General features: G+C 45.8%; 1 protein-coding gene across 1 annotated transcript in view; it reads left to right on the top strand.

The window, feature by feature from the left end:
* Positions 1–25,098, top strand: part of LOC112239891 (AT-rich interactive domain-containing protein 4B-like) — a 180,945-nt gene that overhangs the window by 122,045 nt on the left and 33,802 nt on the right. Inside the window, 5 exon segments of the mRNA XM_042305847.1 lie at positions 11,324–11,533; positions 17,131–17,215; positions 19,928–20,099; positions 24,376–24,741; positions 24,801–25,033. Of these exon segments, the coding sequence (XP_042161781.1) occupies positions 11,324–11,533; positions 17,131–17,215; positions 19,928–20,099; positions 24,376–24,741; positions 24,801–25,033 (1,066 nt within the window).

Below are 25,098 nucleotides of genomic sequence, written 5' to 3' on the forward strand. Positions count from 1 at the left end.
TAGCTAGCTAGTCAGTCAGCTAGTCAGTCAGCTAGCTAGTCAGCTAGCTAGTCAGCTAGCAGTCAGCTAGCTAGTCAGCTAGCTAGTCAGCTCAGTCAGCTAGCTAGTCAGCTAGCTAGTCAGCTAGCTAGTCAGCTAGCTAGTCAGCTAGCTAGTCAGCTCTAGTCAGTCAGTCAGTCAGCTAGCTAGTCAGTCAGCTAGCTAGTCAGCTAGCTAGCTAGTCAGTCAGCTAGCTAGTCAGCTAGCTAGCTAGTCAGTCAGCTAGCTAGTCAGTCAGCTAGTCAGTCAGCTAGCTAGTCAGTCAGCTAGCTAGTCAGTCAGCTAGCTAGTCAGTCAGCTTGCTAGTCAGTCAGCTAGCTAGTCAGTCAGCTAGCTAGTCAGTCAGCTAGCTAGTCAGCTAGCTAGTCAGTCAGCTAGCTAGTCAGCTAGCTAGTCAGTCAGCTAGCTAGTCAGCTAGCTAGTCAGTCAGCTAGCTAGTCAGCTAGCTAGCTAGTCAGTCAGTCAGCTAGCTAGTCAGTCAGCTAGCTAGTCAGTCAGCTAGCTAGTCAGTCAGCTAGCTAGTCAGTCAGCTAGCTAGTCAGTCAGTCAGCTAGCTAGTCAGTCAGCTAGCTAGTCAGTCAGCTAGTCAGTCAGCTAGCTAGTCAGCTAGCTAGTCAGTCAGCTAGCTAGTCAGCTAGCTAGTCAGTCAGTCAGCTAGCTAGTCAGTCAGTCAGCTAGCTAGTCAGCTAGCTAGCTAGTCAGTCAGTCAGCTAGCTAGTCAGCTAGCTAGCTAGTCAGTCAGTCAGCTAGCTAGTCAGCTAGCTAGCTAGTCAGTCAGTCAGCTAGCTAGTCAGCTAGCTAGTCAGCTAGCTAGTCAGCTAGCTAGTCAGCTAGCTAGTCAGTCAGCTTGCTAGTCAGCTAGCTTGCTAGTCAGCTAGCTAGCTAGTCAGTCAGTCAACTAGCTAGTCAGTCAACTAGCTAGTCAGTCAGTCAGTCAACTAGCTAGTCAGTCAACTAGCTAGTCAGTCAGTCAGTCAGCTAGCTAGTCAGTCAGCTAGTCAGTCAGCTAGCTAGTCAGTCAGCTAGCTAGTCAGTCAGTCAGCTAGCCAGTCAGTCAGCTAGCCAGTCAGTCAGTCAGCTAGCCAGGCAGTCAGCTAGCTAGTCAGGCAGTCATCTTGCTAGTCAGTCAGTCAGCTTGCTAGTCAGTCAGTCAGCTTGCTAGTCAGTCAGTCAGCTTGCTAGTCAGTCAGCTAGCTAGTCAGTCAGTCAGTCAGCTAGTCAGTCAGCTTGCCAGTCAGTCAGCTTGCTAGTCAGTCAGCTTGCTAGTCAGTCAGTCAGCTAGCTAGTCAGTCAGTCAGCTAGTCAGTCAGTCAGCTAGTCAGTCAGCTTGCTAGTCAGTCAGCTAGCTAGTCAGTCAGCTTGCTAGTCAGTCAGTCAGCTAGCTAGTCAGTCAGTCAGCTAGCTAGTCATACGGCTAGTCAGTCAGCTAGCTAGCTAGTCAGTCAGTCAGTCAACTAGCTCAGTCAGTCATCTTGCTAGTCAGTCAGTCAGTCAACTAGCTAGTCAGTCAGTCAGTCAGCTTGCTAGTCAGTCAGCTAGCTAGTCAGTCAGTCAGTCAGCTAGCTAGTCAGTCAGTCAACTAACTAGCTAGTCAGTCAGTCAGCTAGCTAGTCAGTCAGCTAGCTAGTCAGTCAGCTTGCTAGTCAGGCAGTCAGCTAGCTAGTCAGGCAGTCAGCTAGCTAGTCAGGCAGTCAGCTTGCTAGTCAGTCAGTCAGCTTGCTAGTCAGTCAGTCAGCTTGCTAGTCAGTCAGTCAGCTAGCTAGTCAGTCAGTCAGTCAGTTAGCTAGTCAGTCAGCTAGCTAGTCAGTCAGCTTGCCAGTCAGTCAGCTTGCTAGTCAGTCAGCTTGCTAGTCAGTCAGCTAGCTAGTCAGTCAGCTAGCTAGTCAGTCAGTCAGCTAGCTAGTCAGTCAGCTAGCTAGTCATCGGCTAGTCAGTCAGCTAGCTAGCTAGTCAGTCAGTCAGTCAGCTAGCTAGTCAGTCAGCTAGCTAGTCAGTCAGTCAGTCAGTCAGCTAGCTAGTCAGTCAGCTAGCTAGTCAGTCAGCTAGCTAGTCAGTCAGCTAGCTAGTCAGTCAGCTAGCTAGTCAGCCAGCTAGCTAGTCAGGCAGTCAGCTAGCTAGTCAGGCAGTCATCTTGCTAGTCAGTCAGTCAGCTTGCTAGTCAGTCAGTCAGCTTGCTAGTCAGTCAGTCAGCTTGTTAGTCAGTCAGTCAGCTAGCTAGTCAGTCAGTCAGTCAGTTAGCTAGTCAGTCAGCTTGCCAGTCAGTCAGCTTGCTAGTCAGTCAGCTAGCTAGTCAGTCAGTCAGCTAGCTAGTCAGTCAGTCAGCTAGCTAGTCATTCGGTATCAGTCAGCTAAATAGTCAGTCAATGTCAGTCAGCTTGCCAGTCAGTCAGCTTATAGTCAGTCAGCTAGCTAGTCAGTCAGCTTGCTAGTCAGTCAGTCAGCTGCTTCAGTCAGTCAGCTAGCTGTCATAGGCTAGTCAGTCAGCTAGCTAGTCAGTCAGCTTAGCTAGTCAGTCAGCTTGCTAGTCAGTCAGCTTGCTAGTCAGTCAGCTTGCTAGTCAGTCAGCTTGCTAGTCAGTCAGCTAGCTGTCAGCTGTTTCTGTCAGCTAGCTAGTCAGTCAGCTAGCTAGTCAGTCAGCTTGCCAGTCAGTCAGCTAGCTAGTCAGTCAGCTAGCTAGTCAGTCAGCTTGCTAGTCAGTCAGCTAGCTAGTCAGTCAGCTAGCTAGTCAGTCAGCTTGCTAGTCAGTCAGCTTGCTAGTCAGTCAGTCAGTCAGCTAGCTAGTCAGTCAGTCAGTCAGCTAGCTAGTCAGCTAGCTGTCAGTCAGTCAACTAGCTAGTCAGTCAGTCAACTAGCTAGTCAGTCAGCCAACAGCTAGTCATCAAGCTATTCAGTCAGTCAGTATGCTAGTCAGTCAGTCAGTCAGCTAGCTAGTCAGTGCAGCTAGTCAGTCAGTCAGCTAGCTAGTCAGTCAGTCAGCTAACTAGCTAGTCAGTCAGTCAGCTAGCTAGTCAGTCAGCTAGCTAGTCAGTCGGCTAGCTAGTCAGTCGGCTTGTCAGTCAGTCGGCTAGCTAGTCAGTCAGTCGGCTAGTCAGTCAGCTAGTCAGTCAGCTAGCTTGTCAATCAGTCAGCTAGCTTGTCAATCAGTCAGTCAGCTAGTCAGTCAGCTAGTCAGTCAGTCAGCTAGCTAGTCAGTCGGCTAGCTAGTCAGTCGGCTTGTCAGTCAGTCGGCTAGCTAGTCAGTCAGTCGGCTAGTCAGTCAGCTAGTCAGTCAGCGAGCTTGTCAATCAGTCAGCTAGCTTGTCAATCAGTCAGTCAGATAGTCAGTCAGTCAGCTAGCTAGTCAATCAGTCAGCTAGCTAGTCAGTCAGCATTGCCATATTTGTTCTGAGACCTAAAATGTACTGAGTATGATTGACTAGGCTGTGACGGGACAGACCCACCTGTGTGTGATGGACTGTTGACTAGGCTGTGAAGGGACAGACTGGTGACTAGGCTGTGAAGGGACAGACTGGTGACTAGGCTGGGAAGGGACAGACTGTTGACTAGGCTGTGAAGGGACAGACTGTTGACTAGGCTGGGAAGGGACAGACTGTTGACTAGGCTGGGAAGGGACAGACTGTTGACTAGGCTGTGATGGGGACAGACTGTTGACTAGGCTGTGAAGGGACAGACTGTTGACTAGGCTGGGAAGGGACAGACTGTTGACTAGGCTGGGAAGGGACAGACTGTTGACTAGGCTGGGAAGGGACAGACTGTTGACTAGGCTGGGAAGGGACAGACTGTTGACTAGGCTGTGATGGGGACAGACTGTTGACTAGGCTGTGAAGGGACAGACTGTTGACTAGGCTGTGAAGGGACAGACTGTTGACTAGGCTGTGATGGGGACAGACTGTTGACTAGGCTGTGATGGGGACAGACTGTTGACTAGGCTGTGATGGGGACAGACTGTTGACTAGGCTGTGATGGGGACAGACTGTTGACTAGGCTGTGAAGGGACAGACCCACCTTTCAGATAGAAAATTAACACAATTTGAAATATACAGTACACTATCAGAAGTATGTGGACACCTGCTCGTCGAACATCTTGTTCCAAAATCATGGGCATTAATATGGAGTTGGTCTTCCCTTTGCTGCTATAACAGCCTACACTCTTCTGGGAAGGCTTTCCACTAGATGTTGGAACATTGCTGCTATAATAGCCTCCACTCTTCTCGGAAGGCTTTCCACTAGATGTTGGAACATTGCTGCTATAACAGCCTCCACTCTTCTGGGAAGGCTTTCCACTAGATGTTGGAACATTGCTGCTATAACAGCCTACACTCTTCTGGGAAGGCTTTCCACTAGATGTTGGAACATTGCTGCTATAATAGCCTCCACTCTTCTCGGAAGGCTTTCCACTAGATGTTGGAACATTGCTGCTGGGACTTGCTTCCATTCAGCCACGATAATTAGTAATGTCAGGCACTGATGCTCGGCGATTAGGCCTGGCTCATAGTTGGCGTTCCAATTCATCCCAAAGGTGTTCGATGGGGTTGAGGTCAGGGCTCTGTAGGTCAGTCAAGTTCTTCCACATTGATCTCGACAAAACATTTCTGTATGGACCACGATTTGTGCACAGGGGCATTGTCATGCTGAAACAGGAAAGGGCCTTCTTCAAACTGTTGGCACAGAATGTCCTTGTATGCTGTAGCATTAAAATGTCCCTTCACTGGAACTAAGGGGCCTAAACCATGACAAACAGCCCCAGACCATTATCCTCCTCCACCAAACTTTACAGTTGGCACTATGCATTCGGGCAGAAAGCATTCTCCTGGAATCCGTCAATCCCAGATACGTCCGTCGGACTGCCAGATGGTGAAGCGTGATTCATCACCACAGAGAACGCGTTTCCACTGCTCCAGAGTCCAATGGCGGCAAGCTTTACACCACTCCAGGTGACGCTTGACATTGCACATGGTCTTAGGCTTGTGTGCGGCTGCTCAGCCATGGAAACCCATTTCATGAAGCTCCCAGACAAATTGTTCTCGTGGTGAATCACAACGGCCTGTTGTGATACAGCCTGGAATCAAACAATGGTCTGTAGTGACGCGTCTAGTACTGAGATGCGACACTCGGGGGCGCATGTTGAATGTTGCAACCGAGGACAGACAATTTTATGCACTTCAGCACTCGGTGGTCCCGTTCTGTGACCTTGTGTGGCCTACCTCTTCGCTGCTGAGCTGTTGTTGCTCCGAAGACGTTTACATTTACAGTTGACCGGGGCAGCTCTAGCAGGGCAGAAATTTGACGATCTGACTTGTTGGAAAGGTGGTATTCTATGACGGTTCCACGTTGAAAGTCAACGAGCTCTATAATACGGGCCAATCTCCTGCCAATGTTTGTCTATGGAGATTGCATGGCGGTGTGCTCAATTTTATACGCCTGTCAGCAACGAGTGTGGCTGAAATCGCTGAATGCACTAATTTGGCTGTAGTCTCCTGGCTCTCATTCACACCCTTGGGCTGTATGGAGGAGATGAGGTGGTTGTAGTCTCATTCACACCACTGGAATGTAGAGAGGTGATGAGGTGGCTGTAGTCTCATTCACACCACTGGACTATAGAGAGATGATGAGGTGGCTGTAGTCTCATTCACACCACTGGACTGTAGAGAGATGATGAGGTGGCTGTAGTCTCATTCACACCACTGGGCTGTAGAGAGATGATGAGGTGGCTGTAGTCTCATTCACACCACTGGACTGTAGAGAGATGATGAGGTGGCTGTAGTCTCATTCACACCACTGGACTGTAGAGAGATGATGAGGTGGCTGTAGTCTCATTCACACCACTGGACTGTAGAGAGATGATGAGGTGGCTGTAGTCTCATTCACACCACTGGACTGTAGAGAGGTGATGAGGTGGCTGTAGTCTCATTCACACCACTGGACTGTAGAGAGATGATGAGGTGGCTGTAGTCTCATTCACACCACTGGACTGTAGAGAGGTGATGAGGTGGCTGTAGTCTCATTCACACCTCTGGACTGAAGGGAGATGATGAGGTGGCTGTAGTCTCATTCACACCACTGGACTGTAGAGAGATGATGAGGTGGCTGTAGTCTCATTCACACCACTGGACTGTAGAGAGGTGATGAGGTGGCTGTAGTCTCATTCACACCTCTGGACTGAAGGGAGATGATGAGGTGGCTGTAGTCTCATTCACACCACTGGACTGTAGAGAGATGATGAGGTGGCTGTAGTCTCATTCACACCACTGGACTGTAGAGAGATGATGAGGTGGCTGTAGTCTCATTCACACCTCTGGACTGAAGGGAGATGATGAGGTGGCTGTAGTCTCATTCACACCACTGGGCTGTATGGGGGTGATGAGGTGGCTGTAGTCTCAGTCACACCTCTGGGCTGTAGAGAGATGATGAGGTGGCTGTAGTCTCATTCACACCACTGGACTGTAGAGAGATGATGAGGTGGCTGTAGTCTCATTCACACCACTGGACTGAAGGGAGATGATGAGGTGGCTGTAGTCTCAGTCACACCTCTGGGCTGTAGAGAGATGATGAGGTGGCTGTAGTCTCATTCACACCACTGGACTGTAGAGAGGTGATGAGGTGGCTGTAGTCTCATTCGCACCACTGGACTATAGAGAGATGATGAGGTGGCTGTACTCTCATTCACACCACTGGACTGTAGAGAGATGATGAGGTGGCTGTACTCTCTGTTTGCCACCAATACAGGTTGTAACTCATCACTATTTTAGTGAAAGACTTGATCTACTTCCCGAGATTCAGATGAACACGTGGAGACCATGTGTATGTCTCCGTGTCCAGTATCTGTACATGGAGTTTGAAGGAGGTTTTAAGGTAGTTTCGTTTGCTGCTAGGTTTGCAACTTCATTCAAACTGCAAACAGAGACACAGCAATGGTATCCATGCTTTCATCTGACTCTAGGGCTATAGAACGAGACCACAGATCTGGGACCAGGCTATAGAAGGAGACCACAGATCTGGGACCAGTCTATAGAAGGAGACAACAGATCTGGGACCAGCCTGGTGAGGTTGTGTGAGCTAACCTGGATTTGGATATCTTGACTGTACTTCCTGTCTCACGTTACTACTGTGTCTGCACTCTGCAACAGCCTCAAATTGCTGTGCAGCTAAGCTGTGCATTGCTGTGCCAACCTGCATAATCTGCCTCAGTGTCCTGAAACCATTCCCACCACCCCTCCCCCCTCTCCAGCACTTACTTTGTACTATAGCACCCCCTTGTGGCTGTCTTACCTACTACAACTCAACTAAAACCTCAAGTCAATGAGTGATGTTTATGTGGTGTGGATGAAGGGTTCAGTGGCCGAGATGTCGTGGAAGTCCACAGAGGACCAGAACAAGGCTAGATGATATATAGTTTTCATGAGGAAGTGTTTGTGGGATAGTAGTATTTATTTAATGCTCAATACTGTCACCATTATGATCTCTGAATTTTCTGTAAGCAATTCAGGAGGCTATGGGGGGTTATTTAGTAGTAGTGGCTTGGAGTCTACAGGGTTATTTAGTAGTAGTGGCTTGGAGTCTACAGGGTTATTTAGTAGTAGTGGCTTGGAGTCTACAGGGTTATTTAGTAGTAGTGGCTTGGAGTCTACAGGGTTATTTAGTTGTAGTGGCTTGGAGTCTACAGGGTTATTTAGTAGTAGTGGCTTGGAGTCTACAGGGTTATTTAGTAGTAGTGGCTTGGAGTCTACAGGGTTATTTAGTTGTAGTGGCTTGGAGTCTAGGGGGTGATTTAGTTGTAGTGGCTTGGAGTCTAGGGGGTATTTAGTTGTAGTGGCTTGGAGTCTACAGGGTTATTTAGTAGTAGTGGCTTGGAGTCTAGGGGGTTATTTATTAGTAGTGGCTTGGGGTCTAGGGGGTTATTTAGTAGTAGTGGCTTGGAGTCTACAGGGTTATTTAGTTGTAGTGGCTTGGAGTCTAGGGGGTTATTTAGTAGTAGTGGCTTGGAGTCTAGGGGGTTATTTAGTAGTAGTGGCTTGGAGTCTAGGGGGTTATTTAGTTGTAGTGGCTTGGAGTCTACAGGGTTATTTAGTAGTAGTGGCTTGGAGTCTAGGGGGTTATTTAGTTGTAGTGGCTTGGAGTCTAGGGGTGTTATTTAGTTGAAGTGGCTTGGAGTCTACAGGGTTATTTAGTTGTAGTTTGCTTGGAGTCTACAGGGTTATTTAGTTGTAGTTTGCTTGGAGTCTACAGGGTTATTTAGTTGTAGTGGCTTGGAGTCTACAGTGTTATTTATTAGTAGTGGCTTGGAGTCTACAGGGTTATTTAGTTGTAGTGGCTTGGAGTCTAGGGGGGTTATTTAGTTGTAGTGGCTTGGAGTCTAGGGGTGTTATTTAGTTGAAGTGGCTTGGAGTCTACAGGGTTATTTAGTTGTAGTTTGCTTGGAGTCTACAGGGTTATTTAGTTGTAGTTTGCTTGGAGTCTACAGGGTTATTTAGTTGTAGTGGCTTGGAGTCTACAGGGTTATTTAGTTGTAGTGGCTTGGAGTCTACAGGGTTATTTAGTTGTAGTGGCTTGGAGTCTACAGGGTTATTTAGTTGTAGTGGCTTGGAGTCTACAGGGTTATTTAGTTGTAGTGGCTTGGAGTCTAGGGGGTTATTTAGTAGTAGTGGCTTGGAGTCTACAGGGTTATTTAGTAGTAGTGGCTTGGAGTCTACAGGGTTATTTAGTTGTAGTGGCTTGGAGTCTAGGGGGTTATTTAGTAGTAGTGGCTTGGAGTCTACAGGGTTATTTAGTTGTAGTGGCTTGGAGTCTACAGGGTTATTTAGTTGTAGTTTGCTTGGAGTCTACAGGGTTATTTAGTTGTAGTTTGCTTGGAGTCTACAGGGTTATTTAGTTGTAATGGCTTGGAGTCTAGGGGGTTATTTAGTAGTAGTGGCTTGGAGTCTACAGGGTTATTTAGTTGTAGTGGCTTGGAGTCTACAGGGTTATTTAGTAGTAGTGGCTTGGAGTCTACAGGGTTATTTAGTTGTAGTGGCTTGGAGTCTAGGGGGTTATTTAATAGTAGTGGCTTGGAGTCTACAGGGTTATTTAGTAGTAGTGGCTTGGAGTCTACAGGGTTATTTAGTTGTAGTGGCTTGGAGTCTACAGGGTTATTTAGTAGTAGTGGCTTGGAGTCTACAGGGTTATTTAGTTGTAGTGGCTTGGAGTCTACAGGGTTATTTAGTTGTAGTTTGGCTTGGAGTCTACAGGGTTATTTAGTTGTAGTTTGCTTGGAGTCTACAGGGTTATTTAGTTGTAATGGCTTGGAGTCTAGGGGGTTATTTAGTAGTAGTGGCTTGGAGTCTACAGGGTTATTTAGTTGTAGTGGCTTGGAGTCTACAGGGTTATTTAGTAGTAGTGGCTTGGAGTCTACAGGGTTATTTAGTTGTAGTGGCTTGGAGTCTAGGGGGTTATTTAGTAGTAGTGGCTTGGAGTCTACAGGGTTATTTAGTAGTAGTGGCTTGGAGTCTACAGGGTTATTTAGTTGTAGTGGCTTGGAGTCTACAGGGGTTATTTAGTAGTAGTGGCTTGGAGTCTACGGGGTTATTTAGTAGTAGTGGCTTGGAGTCTACAGGGTTATTTAGTAGTAGTGGCTTGGAGTCTACAGGGTTATTTAGTAGTAGTGGCTTGGAGTCTACAGGGTTATTTAGTTGTAGTGGCTTGGAGTCTAGGGGGTGATTTAGTTGTAGTGGCTTGGAGTCTAGGGGGTATTTAGCAGTAGTGGCTTGGAGTCTACAGGGTTATTTAGTAGTTGTGGCTTGGAGTCTAGGGGGTTATTTATTAGTAGTGGCTTGGGGGCTACAGGGTTATTTAGTAGTAGTGGCTTGGAGTCTAGGGGGTTATTTAGTTGTAGTGGCTTGGAGTCTAGGGGTGATTTAGTAGTAGTGGCTTGGAGTCTAGGGGGTTATTTAGTAGTAGTGGCTTGGAGTCTAGGGGTTATTTAGTTGTAGTGGCTTGGAGTCTACAGGGTTATTTAGTTGTAGTGGCTTGGATTCTACAGGGTTATTTAGTTGTAGTGGCTTGGAGTCTAGGGGGTGGTTTAGTAGTAGTAGTGGCTTGGAGTCTAGGGGTTATTTAGTTGTAGTGGCTTGGAGTCTAGGGGGTTATTTATTAGTAGTGGCTTGGGGGTCGGGGGTTATTTAGTAGTAGTGGCTTGGAGTCTACAGGGTTATTTAGTTGTAGTGGCTTGGAGTCTAGGGGGTGATTTAGTAGTAGTGGCTTGGAGTCTAGGGGGTTATTTAGTAGTAGTGGCTTGGAGTCTAGGGGGTTATTTAGTTGTAGTGGCTTGGAGTCTACAGGGTTATTTAGTTGTAGTGGCTTGGATTCTACAGGGTTATTTAGTTGTAGTGGCTTGGAGTCTAGGGGTTATTTAGTTGTAGTGGCTTGGAGTCTAGGGGTGGTTTAGTAGTAGTAGTGGCTTGGAGTCTAGGGGGTTATTTAGTTGTAGTGGCTTGGAGTCTAGGGGTTATTTAGTTGTAGTGGCTTGGAGTCTAGGGGTTATTTAGTTGTTGTGGCTTGGAGTCTAGGGGTGATTTAGTAGTAGTGGCTTGGAGTCTAGGGGTGATTTAGTAGTAGTGGCTTGGAGTCTAGGGGGTTATTTAGTAGTAGTGGCTTGGAGTCTAGGGGGTTATTTAGTTGTAGTGGCTTGGAGTCTACAGGGTTATTTAGTTGTAGTGGCTTGGATTCTACAGGGTTATTTAGTTGTAGTGGCTTGGAGTCTAGGGGTGGTTTAGTAGTAGTAGTGGCTTGGAGTCAAGGGGTGGTTTAGTAGTAGTAGTGGCTTGGAGTCTAGGGGTTATTTAGTTGTAGTGGCTTGGAGTCTAGGGGTGATTTAGTAGTAGTGGCTTGGAGGCTAGGGGTGATTTAGTAGTAGTGGCTTGGGGGTTAATTAGTATTAGTGGCTTGGGGGTTATTTAGTAGTAGTGGCTTGGAGGCTAGGGGTGATTTAGTAGTAGTGGCTTGGGGGTTAGTTAGTATTAGTGTCTTGGAGTCTTCGGGGGGTAATTTAGTAGTAGTGGCTTGGTGTTTGAGGAGAATAGGAGGGTTATTTATTAGTTGTGTCTTGGAGGTTGTGGGGTGCTAGGTAGGTTATTTAGTGGTAATGTCTTGGAGGTTTTGGGTTAACACAGTCCAAGGGCCAGGGTATTGTTGTTGGTCCACCTACTGCCAGGTTGTGAAAGTGGGTGTGGTGGTTGTGGTTGTTGTCCATTATGGGAAGCCTAGGTCCAGGAAGTGAACAGGAAGCTGAAATGTGTTTCATTGGTTTCAGGGATGAGAGCTGCAGTCGGGAGGGCGATGGTGGTGATGAGGATCTGGGGGAGGAAGGGGAGGAGTTTGAGTGTTATCCCCCGGGGATGAAGGTGCAGGTGAGGTATGGTCGTGGTCGCAGCCTGAAGACGTACCAGGCCACTGTGAAAGATGCTGACGTGGAGGGGGGAGAGGTGCTCTACCTGGTTCACTACTGTGGCTGGAACGTCAGGTAAGATTAGCAGGACACACAGCCCTGGGGAATATGACCTTTCACCTCAATATATCTATCACCTGACCCCTACTAGTTTAATATATATTAAGTGGAGAGGTGTGGCTGGAACGTCAGGTAAGATTAGCAGGACACACAGCCCTGGGGAATATGACCTTTCGACCTAACAACCATTATTTTACAGCCTATCTATCCTCTTCTAAAACATATAGATAATTTGGCTTTGATTGGATGACTATTTAAATGGGTATGTCCCTCATAGTAATAATAATAATACAGTATACCTAAGGGGATTATGAGACACACACAACAGATGGGAGCTTTTCACAGTGAGACCGATGTAGTGATGTCATTGTCTTACTGGCGTTTTGTGGTTGAGTTTCAAAACTGGTTGAGCAGAAGCTCTTCTCTCTGCGTTAAGTTGTCTTCTGGTGTGAGGTTGGAAGACTTTCATTCCTTTCTGTAGGTACTTAAGTAGTATCTCTGGGTAGTATCGGTCTGTAGACTGACGTTAAGTAGTATCTCTGGGTAGTATCATTCTGTAGACTGAAGTTAAGTAGTATCTCTGGGTAGTATCGTTATGTAGACTGAAGTTAAGTAGTATCTCTGGGTAGTATCATTCTGTATACTGAAGTTAAGTAGTATCTCTGGGTAGTATCATTCTGTAGACTGAAGTTAAGTAGTATCTCTGGGTAGTATCGTTATGTAGACTGAAGTTAAGTAGTATCTCTGGGTAGTATCATTCTGTATACTGAAGTTAAGTAGTATCTCTGGGTAGTATCATTCTGTATACTGAAGTTAAGTAGTATCTCTGGGTAGTAACGGTCTGTAGACTGAAATTAAGTAGTAATTGTGGTATTTTATCCTAATGTGGATTTATCTTCATTAAAGTTGTCTTCTTCCATAAAATAATGTGGGTTTATCTGCATTAATGTTCTGTTATTCCATAATATAATGTGGGTTAATCTTCATTAATGTTCTGTTATTCCATAATATAATGTGGGTTTATCTTCATTAATGTTCTGTTATTCCATAATATAATGTGGGTTTATCTGCATTAATGTTCTGTTATTCCATAATATAATGTGGATTTATCTGCATTAATGTTCTGTTATTCCATAATATAATGTGGGTTTATCTTCATTAATGTTCTGTTATTCCATAATATAATGTGGGTTTATCTTCATTAATGTTCTGTTATTCCATAATATAATGTGGGTTTATCTGCATTAATGTTCTGTTATTCCATAATATAATGTGGGTTTATCTTCATTAAGAAAACCTTATTTCATGATATCATTTTGGGTCTCTTTCTGTTAGATCTGGATCCTGTTTGACTAAAGTGGGGGTCAGACAGACGATAGAGGGTTGAATGTCTGTGTGGTCAGTGAGGTGTTGGTTTGTCAGACAGACGATAGAGGGTTGAATGTCTGTGTGGTCAGTGGGGTGTTGGTTTGTCAGGCAGACGATAGAGGGTTGAATGTCTGTGTGGTCAGTGGGGTGTTGGTTTGTCAGGCAGACGATAGAGGGTTGAATGTCTGTGTGGTCAGTGGGGTGTTGGTTTGTCAGGCAGACGATAGAGGGTTGAATGTCTGTGTGGTCAGTGGGGTGTTGGTTTGTCAGGCAGACGATAGATAGAGGGTTGAATGTCTGTGTGGTCAGTGGGGTGTTGGTTTGTCAGGCAGACGATAGAGGGTTGAATGTCTGTGTGGTCAGTGGGGTGTTGGTTTGTCAGGCAGACGATAGATAGAGGATTGAATGTCTGTGTGGTCAGTGGGGTGTTGGTTTGTCAGACAGACGATAGAGGGTTGAATGTCTGTGTGGTTAAATGGGACATACCCATTTAAATAGTCATCCAATCAAAGCCAAATTATCTATATGTTTTAGAAGAGGATAGATAGGCTGTAAAATAATGGTTGGTTTGTCAGACAGATGATAGAGGGTTGAATGTCTGTGTGGTCAGTGAGGTGTGGGTTTGTCAGGCAGACGATAGATAGATAGAGGGTTGAATGTCTGTGTGGTCAGTGAGGTGTTGGGTTGTCAGGCAGACGATAGAGGGTTGAATGTCTGTGTGGTCAGTGAGGTGTTGGTTTGTCAGACAGACGATAGAGGGTTGAATGTCTGTGTGGTCAGTGAGGTGTTGGTTTGTCAGACAGACGATAGAGGGTTGAATGTCTGTGTGGTCAGTGGGGTGTTGGTTTGTCAGGCAGACGGTTTGAATGTCTGTGTGGTCAGTGGGGTGTTGGTTTGTCAGGCAGACGATAGATAGAGGGTTGAATGTCTGTGTGGTCAGTGGGGTGTTGGTTTGTCAGACAGACGATAGAGGATTGAATGTCTGTGTGGTCAGTGGGGTGTTGGTTTGTCAGACAGACGATAGAGGGTTGAATGTCTGTGTGGTTAAATGGGACATACCCATTTAAATAGTCATCCAATCAAAGCCAAATTATCTATATGTTTTAGAAGAGGATAGATAGGCTGTAAAATAATGGTTGGTTTGTCAGACAGATGATAGAGGGTTGAATGTCTGTGTGGTCAGTGAGGTGTGGGTTTGTCAGGCAGACGATAGATAGATAGTGTTGGCTTGTCAGACAGACGATAGAGGGTTGAATGTCTGTGTGGTCAGTGAGGTGTTGGTTTGTCAGACAGACGATAGATAGTGTTGGTTTGTCAGACAGACGATAGAGGGTTGAATGTCTGTGTGGTCAGTGAGGTGTTGGTTTGTCAGACAGACGATAGATAGTGTTGGTTTGTCAGACAGACGATAGAGGGTTGAATGTCTGTGTGGTCAGTGAGGTGTTGGTTTGTCAGACAGACGATAGATAGTGTTGGTTTGTCAGACAGACGATAGAGGGTTGAATGTCTGTGTGGTCAGTGAGGTGTTGGTTTGTCAGGCAGACGATAGATAGATAGAGGGTTGAATGTCTGTGTGGTCAGTGAGGTGTTGGGTTGTCAGGCAGACGATAGAGGGTTGAATGTCTGTGTGGTCAGTGGGGTGTGGGTTTGTCAGACAGACGATAGAGGGTTGAATGTCTGTGTGGTCAGTGGGGTGTTGGTTTGTCAGGCAGACGATGGGAAGAGGGTTGAATGTCTGTGTGGTCAGTGGGGTGTTGGTTTGTCAGGCAGACGATAGATAGAGGATTGAATGTCTGTGTGGTCAGTGAGGTGTTGGTTTGTCAGACAGACGATAGAGGGTTGAATGTCTGTGTGGTCAGTGGGGTGTTGGTTTGTCAGGCAGACGGTAGAGGGTTGAATGTCTGTGTGGTCAGTGGGGTGTTGGTTTGTCAGGCAGACGATAGATAGAGGGTTGAATGTCTGTGTGGTCAGTGGGGTGTTGGTTTGTCAGACAGACGATAGAGGATTGAATGTCTGTGTGGTCAGTGGGGTGTTGGTTTGTCAGACAGACGATAGAGGGTTGAATGTCTGTGTGGTTAAATGGGACATACCCATTTAAATAGTCATCCAATCAAAGCCAAATTATCTATATGTTTTAGAAGAGGATAGATAGGCTGTAAAATAATGGTTGGTTTGTCAGACAGATGATAGAGGGTTGAATGTCTGTGTGGTCAGTGAGGTGTGGGTTTGTCAGGCAGACGATAGATAGATAGAGGGTTGAATGTCTGTGTGGTCAGTGAGGTGTTGGTTTGTCAGACAGACGATAGATAGATAGTGTTGGTTTGTCAGACAGACGATAGAGGGTTGAATGTCTGTGTGGTCAGTGAGGTGTTGGTTTGTCAGACAGACGATAGATAGTGTTGGTTTGTCAGACAGACGATAGAGGGTTGAATGTCTGTGTGGTCAGTGAGGTGTTGGTTTGTCAGACAGACGATAGATAGTGTTGGTTTGTCAGACAGACGATAGAGGGTTGAATGTCTGTGTGGTCAGTGAGGTGTTGGTTTGTCAGACAGACGATAGATAGTGTTGGTTTGTCAGACAGACGATAGAGGGTTGAATGTCTGTGTGGTCAGTGAGGTGTTGGTTTGTCAGGCAGACGATAGATAGATAGAGGGTTGAATGTCTGTGTGGTCAGTGAGGTGTTGGGTTGTCAGGCAGACGATAGAGGGTTGAATGTCTGTGTGGTCAGTGGGGTGTGGGTTTGTCAGACAGACGATAGAGGGTTGAATGTCTGTGTGGTCAGTGGGGTGTTGGTTTGTCAGACAGACGATAGAGGGTTGAATGTCTGTGTGGTCAGTGGGGTGTTGGTTTGTCAGGCAGACGATAGATAGAGGATTGAATGTCTGTGTGGTCAGTGGGGTGTTGGTTTGTCAGGCAGACGATAGATAGAGGATTGAATGTCTGTGTGGTCAGTGGGGTGTTGGTTTGTCAGGCAGACGATAGATAGAGGATTGAATGTCTGTGTGGTCAGTGGGGTGTTGGTTTGTCAGACAGACGATAGAGGATTGAATGTCTGTGTGGTCAGTGGGGTGTTGGTTTGTCAGGCAGACGATAGATAGAGGATTGAATGTCTGTGTGGTCAGTGGGGTGTTGGTTTGTCAGACAGACGATAGAGGGTTGAATGTCTGTGTGGTTAAATGGGACATACCCATTTAAATAGTCATCCAATCAAAGCCAAATTATCTATATGTTTTAGAAGAGGATAGATAGGCTGTAAAATAATGGTTGGTTTGTCAGACAGATGATAGAGGGTTGAATGTCTGTGTGGTCAGTGAGGTGTGGGTTTGTCAGGCAGACGATAGATAGATAGAGGGTTGAATGTCTGTGTGGTCAGTGAGGTGTTGGGTTGTCAGACAGACGATAGAGGGTTGAATGTCTGTGTGGTCAGTGAGGTGTTGGTTTGTCAGACAGACGATAGATAGTGTTGGTTTGTCAGACAGACGATAGAGGGTTGAATGTCTGTGTGGTCAGTGAGGTGTTGGTTTGTCAGGCAGACGATAGAGGGTTGAATGTCTGTGTGGTCAGTGGGGTGTGGGTTTGTCAGACAGACGATAGAGGGTTGAATGTCTGTGTGGTCAGTGAGGTGTTGGTTTGTCAGGTAGACGATGGATAGAGAGTTGAATGTCTGTGTGGTCAGTGGGGTGTTGGTTTGTCAGGCAGACGATAGAGGGTTGAATGTCTGTGTGGTCAGTGAGGTGTTGGTTTGTCAGACAGACGATAGAGGGTTGAATGTCTGTGTGGTCAGTGAGGTGTTGGTTTGTCAGGCAGACGATAGAGGGTTGAATGTCTGTGTGGTCAGTGAGGTGTTGGTTTGTCAGGTAGACGATGGATAGAGGGTTGAATGTCTGTGTGGTCAGTGGGGTGTTGGTTTGTCAGGCAGACGATAGATAGAGGGTTGAATGTCTGTGTGGTCAGTGAGGTGTTGGTTTGTCAGACAGACGATAGAGGGTTGAATGTCTGTGTGGTCAGTGGGGTGTTGGTTTGTCAGACAGATGATAGATAGAGGGTTGAATGTCTCTGTGATAATACTTGTTAGGCTCCCTATGTAGTGCACCACTTTTGACCAGAGCCTATAGGGAATCCCATAGAGTGTTTGTCAAAAGTAGTGCACTATATAGGGAATAGGGTGCCTTTTGGGATATGAGCTATACACACACGTTACTTTTGACCTGCGATTGACCCTTTGTGTCCATCTCTCCCATCAGATATGACGAATGGGTCAAAGCCGACAAGATTGTCCGTCCGGCCAATAAGAATGTTCAGAAGATCAAGCATCGCAAGAAAATAAAGGTAGGAGAAATATTAATTTAAAAAAAATATAATACTATTTTGCATATACAGTTGCAGTCAGAAGTTTACATACACTTAGGTTGAAGTCATTAAAACTTGTTTTTCAACTACTCCACAGATTTCTTGTTAACAAACTATAGTTTTGGCAAGTTGGTAAGGACATATACTTTGTGCATGACACAAGTCATTTTTCCAACAATTGTTTCGACAGATTTTTTTCACTGTATCACAATTCCAGTGGGTCAGAAGTTTACATACACTAAGTTGACTGTGCCTTTAAACAGCTTGGAAAATTCCAGAAAATGATGTCATGGCTTTAGAAGCTTCTGATGGGCTAATTGACATCATTCGAGTCAATTGGAGGTGCACCTGTGAATGTATTTCAAGGCCTACCTTCAAACTCATTGCCTCTTTGCTTGATGTCATGGGAAAATCAAAATAAATCTGCCAAGACCTCAGAAACAAAATTGTTAGACCTCCAAAGGTCTGGTTCATCCTTGGGAGCAGCTTCCAAACGCCTGAAGGTACCACGTTCATCTGTACAAACAATAGTACGCAAGTATAAACACCATGAGACCACGCAGCCGTCATACTGCTCAGGAAGGAGACGCGTTCTGTCTCCTAGAGATGAACGTCCTTAAGTGCGAAAAGTGCAAATCAATCCCAGAACAACAGTACAGGACCTTGTGAAGATGCTGGAGGAAACAGGTACAAAAGTATCTATATCCACAGTAAAACGAGTCCTATATTGACATAACCTGAAAGGCCACTCGGCAAGGAAGAAGCCACTGCTCCAAAACCGCCATAAAAAAGCCAGACTACAGTTTGCAACTGCACATGGGAACAAAGATCATACTTTTTGGAGAAATGTCCTCTGGTCTGATGAAACAAAAAATAGAACTGTTTGGCCATAATGACCATCGTTATGTTTGGAGGAAAAAGGGGGAAGCTTGCAAGCTGAAGAACACCATCCCAACCGTGAAGCACGGGGTTGGCAGCATCATGTTGGGGGGATGCTTTGCTGCAGGAGGGACTGGTGCACTTCTTAAAATAGATAGCATCATGAGGCTGGAAAATTATGTGGATATATTGAAGCAACATCTCAAGACATCAGTCAGGAAGTTAAAGCTTGGTTGCAAATGGGTCTTCCAAATGGACAATGACCCCAAGCACACTTCCAAAGTTGTGGCAAAATGGCTTAAGGACAACAAAGTCAAGGTATTGGAGTGGCCATTATAAAGCCCTGACCTCATTCCTATAGGAAATGTGTGGGCAGACCTGAAAAGGTGTGTGTGAGCAAGAAGGCCTACAAACCTGATTCAGTTACACCAGCTCTGTCAGGAGGAATGGGCCAAAATTCACCCAACTCATTGTGGGAAGCTTGTGGAAGGCTACCCGAAACGTTTGATCCAAGTTAACCAATTTAAAAGCAATGCTACCAAATACTAATTGAGTGTATGTAAACTTCTGACCCACTGGGAATGTGATGAAATAATTAAAAGCTTAAATAAATAATTCTCTCTTCTTAATTCTGAAATGTCACATTCTTAAAATAAAGTGGTGATCCTAACTGACCTAAAACAGGGAATTTTTACTAGGATTAAATGTCAGGAATTGTGAAAAACGGAGTTTAAATGTAGTTGGCTTAGGTATACAGTGGGGCAAAAAAGTATTTAGTCAGCCACCAATTGTGCAAGTTCTCCCACTTAAAAAGATGAGAGAGGCCTGTAATTTTCATCATAGGTACACTTTAACTATGACAGACAAAATTAGAAAAAAAGTCCAGAAAATCACATTGTAGGATTTTTAATGAATTTATTTGCAAATTATGGTGGAAAATAAGTATTTGGTCACCTATAAACAAGCAAGATTTCTGGCTCTCACAGACCTGTAACTTCTTCTTTAAGAGGCTCCTCTGTCCTCCACTCATTAACTGTATTAATGGCACCTGTTTGAACTTGTTATCAGTATAAAAGACTGTCCACAACCTCAAACAGTCACACTCCAATCCTCCTTCCATCAGCAAGGGCATTGAAGCTGAAATGTGGCAGGGTCTTTCAGCATGACAATGATCCCAAACACACCGCCCGGGCAACGAAGGAGTGGCTTCGCAAGAAGCATTTCAAGGTCCTGGAGTGGCCTAGCCAGTCTCCAGATCTCAACCCCATAGAAAATCTTTGGAGGGTTGAAAGTCCGTGTTGCCCAGCAACAGCCCCAAAACATCACTGCTCTAGAGGAGATCTGCATGGAGGAATGGGCCAAAATACCAGCAACAGTGTATGAAAACCTTGTGAAGATTTACAGAAAATGTTTGACCTCTGTCATTGCCAACAAAGGGTATATAACAAAGTATTGAGATAAACTTTTGTTATTGGCCAAATACTTATTTTCCACCATAATTTGCAAATAAATTCATTAAAAATCCTACAATGTGATTTTCTGGATTTTTTTTCTCATTTTGTCTGTCATAGTTGAAGTGTACCTATGATGAGAATTACAGGCCTCTCTCATCTTTTTAAGTGGGAGAACTTGCACAATTGGTGGCTGACTAAATACTTTTTTGCCCCACTTTATGTAAACTTTAACTGTAGCCATTTCAAATGAATTTACCGAAGAAACAGTTGTGTTTCTGTCTATGAAGATGACATGAGGTTACCACAAGATACAGAACATTACTCTGGAGCCCTTAACATGGTCTTCCTGCCCTCCCAGAACAAAGCGGAGAGAGAGCGCAACCGCCTCGAACGACTGAACCAAGACCTGGGGAGTCCGTCCCCCAACAACCTACGTGTCCCCCGCCCCTCCTCCAAACTCCTCGGCCCTGGCTATGGCTCATGTCCCGGCTTGGCCCACGAGCTCCATGTCTTCTCCAAGATGGAGGACGGTGAGAACCAACGGACTATGCAGTCTTTTGAAATCACTTCTATACTCAATGGCCTGCAAGCATTGGAGGCTGGTTAATGGAGAAACTTTTTTTGGGGGGGGGAGAAATTGTCAAAGACAAATTGTTTTAACCTAAAACATTTAATAAAGACATTTACAATACAATATTATGGGAAATGGGAATGAGAGGGCTACGCAGCAGTGATTGAATGAAGCATGAGTTGAGGCTTAAGTCCATGATGGGTTGTAGTGTTCAGAAGCATCAGTGCAGGACAGGCTCATCATGGATGGATGGAGTTGGAGACGACCTGAACTCTTCCACTGACGACAGGACAGGACTGGGAAGACAAGAAACAGTAACACGACAGAGATAGACTAAAGAGCTAAGAATGAGTTGGTCCAAGCAAGGCTTATAATCAAATTGTTGTGTAATGTGATTGACACCACATACAGTAATGACAGAAAATGGACAGGGATGCTCAGTGCTCAAACATCCAATGGATGAGAGGGTCCATGAGATATGGCTTCAGTTCATTTCAGGATAGAGTTGACACTGGTAGTGGTGTGATCACCTCTTAGGGAACAGGAGGGGACTTAGCTGAAGTGGTCATCACCTCTTAGGGAACAGGAGGGGACTTGGCTGAAGTGGTCGTCACCTCTTAGAGAACAGGAGGGGACTTGGCTGAAGTGGTCGTCACCTCTTAGGGAACAGGAGGGGATTTGGCTGAAGTGGTCGTCACCTCTTAGGGAACAGGAGGGGACTTGGCTGAAGTGGTCGTCACCTCTTAGGGAACAGGAGGGGACTTGGCTGAAGTGGTCGTCACCTCTTAGAGAACAGGAGGGGACTTGGCTGAAGTGGTCGTCACCTCTTAGGGAACAGGAGGGGACTTGGCTGAAGTGGTCGTCACCTCTTAGGGAACAGGAGGGGACTTGGCTGAAGTGGTCGTCACCTCTTAGGGAACAGGAGGGGACTTGGCTGAAGTGGTCGTCACCTCTTAGAGAACAGGAGGGGACTTGGCTGAAGTGGTCGTCACCTCTTAGGGAACAGGAGGGGATTTGGCTGAAGTGGTCGTCACCTCTTAGGGAACAGGAGGGGACTTGGCTGAAGTGGTCGTCACCTCTTAGGGAACAGGAGGGGACTTGGCTGAAGTGGTCGTCACCTCTTAGAGAACAGGAGGGGACTTGGCTGAAGTGGTCGTCACCTCTTAGGGAACAGGAGGGGACTTGGCTGAAGTGGTCGTCACCTCTTAGGGAACAGGAGGGGACTTGGCTGAAGTGGTCGTCACCTCTTAGAGAACAGGAGGGGACTTGGCTGAAGTGGTCGTCACCTCTTAGGGAACAGGAGGGGACTTGGCTGAAGTGGTCGTCACCTCTTAGGGAACAGGAGGGGACTTGGCTGAAGTGGTCGTCACCTCTTAGGGAACAGGAGGGGACTTGGCTGAAGTGGTCGTCACCTCTTAGGGAACAGGAGGGGACTTGGCTGAAGTGGTCGTCACCTCTTAGGGAACAGGAGGTGTAAATACAAATAAATAAATACAAATAGCAGATACATTTCATTACAGCAGCACCATCGTAGGTTTGGGAAACAAGTTTCTCCATCAAGTTAAACAAGAGAGTGACGAGAAAGCAAGTTTGATCAGTCATGGAAAGAAAAGCGCTGAAAACAAATTGGCTCCCTATTTTAAAAGAAAATGGAGAACAAGCTATGAAGGAAAGGTACAGCCAACTAGCACAAAAATAATATCCCAATCCCGAATGCTGTGCTGCACATGTAGCGCTATATTTTACGTCATGTACCTACATTATATAGGTTTTATATATTATTATATAGATATATACATTATATATGTTTTATAGGTATACACGTCAGCTTTGCACGTCGCCGTTAAACTAGACGTTGGCCGATAACGCTGTTGGCATTTTTAGCTACTATCGTCCGATTCCGATATGTTCACCGATATATCGGTGCATCCCTACTTTTATACAGTAGCCTAACAGGTATTCTACTTTGTTATATCGGTGCATCCCTACTTTTATACAGTAGCCTAACAGGTATTCTACTTTGTTATATCGGTCCATCCCTACTTTTTATACAGTAGCCTAACAGGTATTCTACTTTGTTATATCGGTGCATCCCTACTTTTATACAGTAGCCTAACAGGTATTCTACTTTGTTATATCGGTGCATCCCTACTTTTTATACAGTAGCCTAACAGGTATTCTACTTTGTTCAATGACAGACATGAGTACAGGGGGATTAGAGAACAGTTTACCACATTACACTTTTATACGGTTCAATCAGAAAGTATTCCTTTTTTCCACAGTTTATTTCATTACTGCTTTACTCTAAAATAGATTAAATTAATTGTTTTCCTCAATCTACACGCAATACCAATAATGACGAAGCAAAAACAGGTTTTTAGAAATGTTTGCACATCATTAAAAAATAAAAACAGAAATAACAGGTATTCAGACCCTTTGATTTGAGAGTCAAAATGAAGCTCAAGTGCATCCTGCTTCCATTGACCATCCTTGAGATGTTTCTACAATGTGATTGGAGTCCACCTGTGGTAAATTCAATTGATTGGACATGATTTGGAAAGGCACACACCTGTCTATATGAAGGTCTCACAGTAGTCAGTGCATGTCAGAGCAAAAACCAAACCATGAGGTCAAAGGAATTGTCTGTAGAGCTCCAAGACAGGATTGAGTTGAGGCACAGATCTGGGGAGGGTACCAATAAATGTCTGCAGTATTGAAGGTCCCCAAGAACACAGTGGCCTCCATCATTCTTAAATGGAAGAAGTTTGGAACCACCAAGACTCTTTCTAGAGCTGGCCGCCCGGCCAAACTGAGCAATTGGGGGAGAAGGGACTTGGTCAGGGAGGTGACCAAGAACCTGATTGTCACTCTGACAGAGCTCCAGAGTTCCTCTGTGGAGATGGGAGAACCTTCCAGAAGGACAACCATCTCTGCAGCACTCCACCAATCAGGCCTTTATGGTAGAGTGGCCAGACAGAAGCCACTCCTCAGTAAAAGGCACATGACAACCCGCTTGGACTTTGCCAAAAGGCACAAAAAGGACTCTCAGACCATGAGCAACAAGATTATCTGGTCTGATGAAATGAAGATTGAACTCTTTGGCCTGAAGGCCAAGCGTCACATCTGGAAGAAAACTGGGACCATCCCTACGGTGAAGCATGGTGGTGGCAGCATCCCTACGGTGAAGCATGGTGGTGGCAGCATCCCTACGGTGAAGCATGGTGTTGGCAGCATCATGCTGTGGGGATGTTTTTCAGCAGCAGGGACTGGAACACTTTTCAGGATAGATGGAAAGATGAATGGAGCAAAGTACAGAGAGATCCTTGATGAAACCTGCTCCAGAGTGCTCTGGACCTCAGACTGAGGCAAAGGTTCACCTTCCAACAGGACAAGAACCTTAAGCACACAGCCAAGACAACGCAGGAGTGGCTTCAGGAAACGTCTCTGAATGTCCTTGAGTGACCCAGCCAGAGCCCAGACTTAAACCCGATCGAACGTCTCTGGAGAGACCTGAAAAAAGCTGGGCAGCGACACTCCCCATTCAACTTGACAGAGCTTGAGAGGATGTGCAGAGAAGAATGGGAGAAACTCTTCAAATACAGGTGTGCCAAGCTTGTAGCGTCATACCCAAGAAGACATGAGGCTGTAATCACTGCCAAAAAGATGCCGTAGCAAAGTACTGAGTAAAGGGTTTGAATACTTTTTGATGTTTTTTATTTATTTTTAAATCCATTTGATTTCTAAAAAACAGTTTTTGCTTCGTCATTATGGGATATTGTGTGTAGATTGATGAGGGAAAAAATGATGTAATCCATTGTAGAATAAGGCTGTAACGTAACAAAAACTGGAAAAAGTGAAGGGGTCTGAATACTTTCCGAAAGCACAGTACATACATTGACGCCGCCAATTGTTGGTCATGGAAATTCAGTTAAAAGTAATTGAGAAGTCATGGAAAACTCATGCAATTCCATCCATCTAAATGTATTTGAACCCTTACTTGTTTAAGGGTACTTTGAGGGCAAGGGTATTTTACTTGTTCAAGTGTAGTGACTCCAATGCCTTTGGAATGAAAAAGAGTTGTTTGGAATGAAAAATAGTTGTTTGGAATGAAAAAGAGTCTTAATCCATTAATAGATTAGGAATGTATTTAATTCCAAACAACTCTTTTTCAAGTCTCCTAGACTGACTGCTAGTATAGTATGTGATATGAAAACCATGTTGTTGTTTCCTTTCAGCCTCAGATAGTTCAACAGATGACATTGATCACCAGGATGAGGAGGGTGATTGTGAAGACGAAGATGACCGTCCAGGGGGGCGCTGCGGTCTCAGAAAGGGGGGTACCCCAGAACATGTCAAAAAGGGGGGTACCTCAGAACATCTCAGAAAGGGGGTACCCCAGAACATCTCAGAAAGGGGGGTACCTCAGAACATCTCAGAAAGGGGGGTACCCCAGAACATCTCAGAAAGGGGGGTACCCCAGAACATCTCAGAAAGGGTGGTACCCCAGAACATCTCAGAAAGGGTGGTACCCCAGAACATCTCAGAAAGGGGGGTACCCCAGAACATCTCAGAAAGGGGGTTCCGCCCGAACCACCTCACGCATTAGACCACTGGGAGGGTGCCACCTTTACCGATGTCCCCAAAACCCCATTGATCGCAGGAAATGGCCAAGAACCAATCAACAAAGATGCCCCGGAGGCGGTGAAATGGCGAAGCCAACCAGTGTTTGAGGGTGAGAGGGAGGGGCCGGGTAGCTCTGCCTCGAGGAAGAGGAAGTCAGAGGGAGCAACCCGGGAGCGGTCGGAACGCACCCCTAAAGGACCCCTGTCCAAAACCAAGCTCCCCACCCGGAGCATCAGGAACGCTGACTGGCTGTCGAGAGACCCCAGGAAGGCCAGGGAGAGAGGCGGAGGAGGAGGGGAGGAGAGAGGAGGAGGAGGGCCAGGGGAAGAGAGAGG

The sequence above is a fragment of the Oncorhynchus tshawytscha genome, linkage group LG25, assembly GCF_018296145.1.
Source record: "Oncorhynchus tshawytscha isolate Ot180627B linkage group LG25, Otsh_v2.0, whole genome shotgun sequence".
Taxonomy (NCBI): Eukaryota; Metazoa; Chordata; class Actinopteri; order Salmoniformes; family Salmonidae; genus Oncorhynchus; species Oncorhynchus tshawytscha.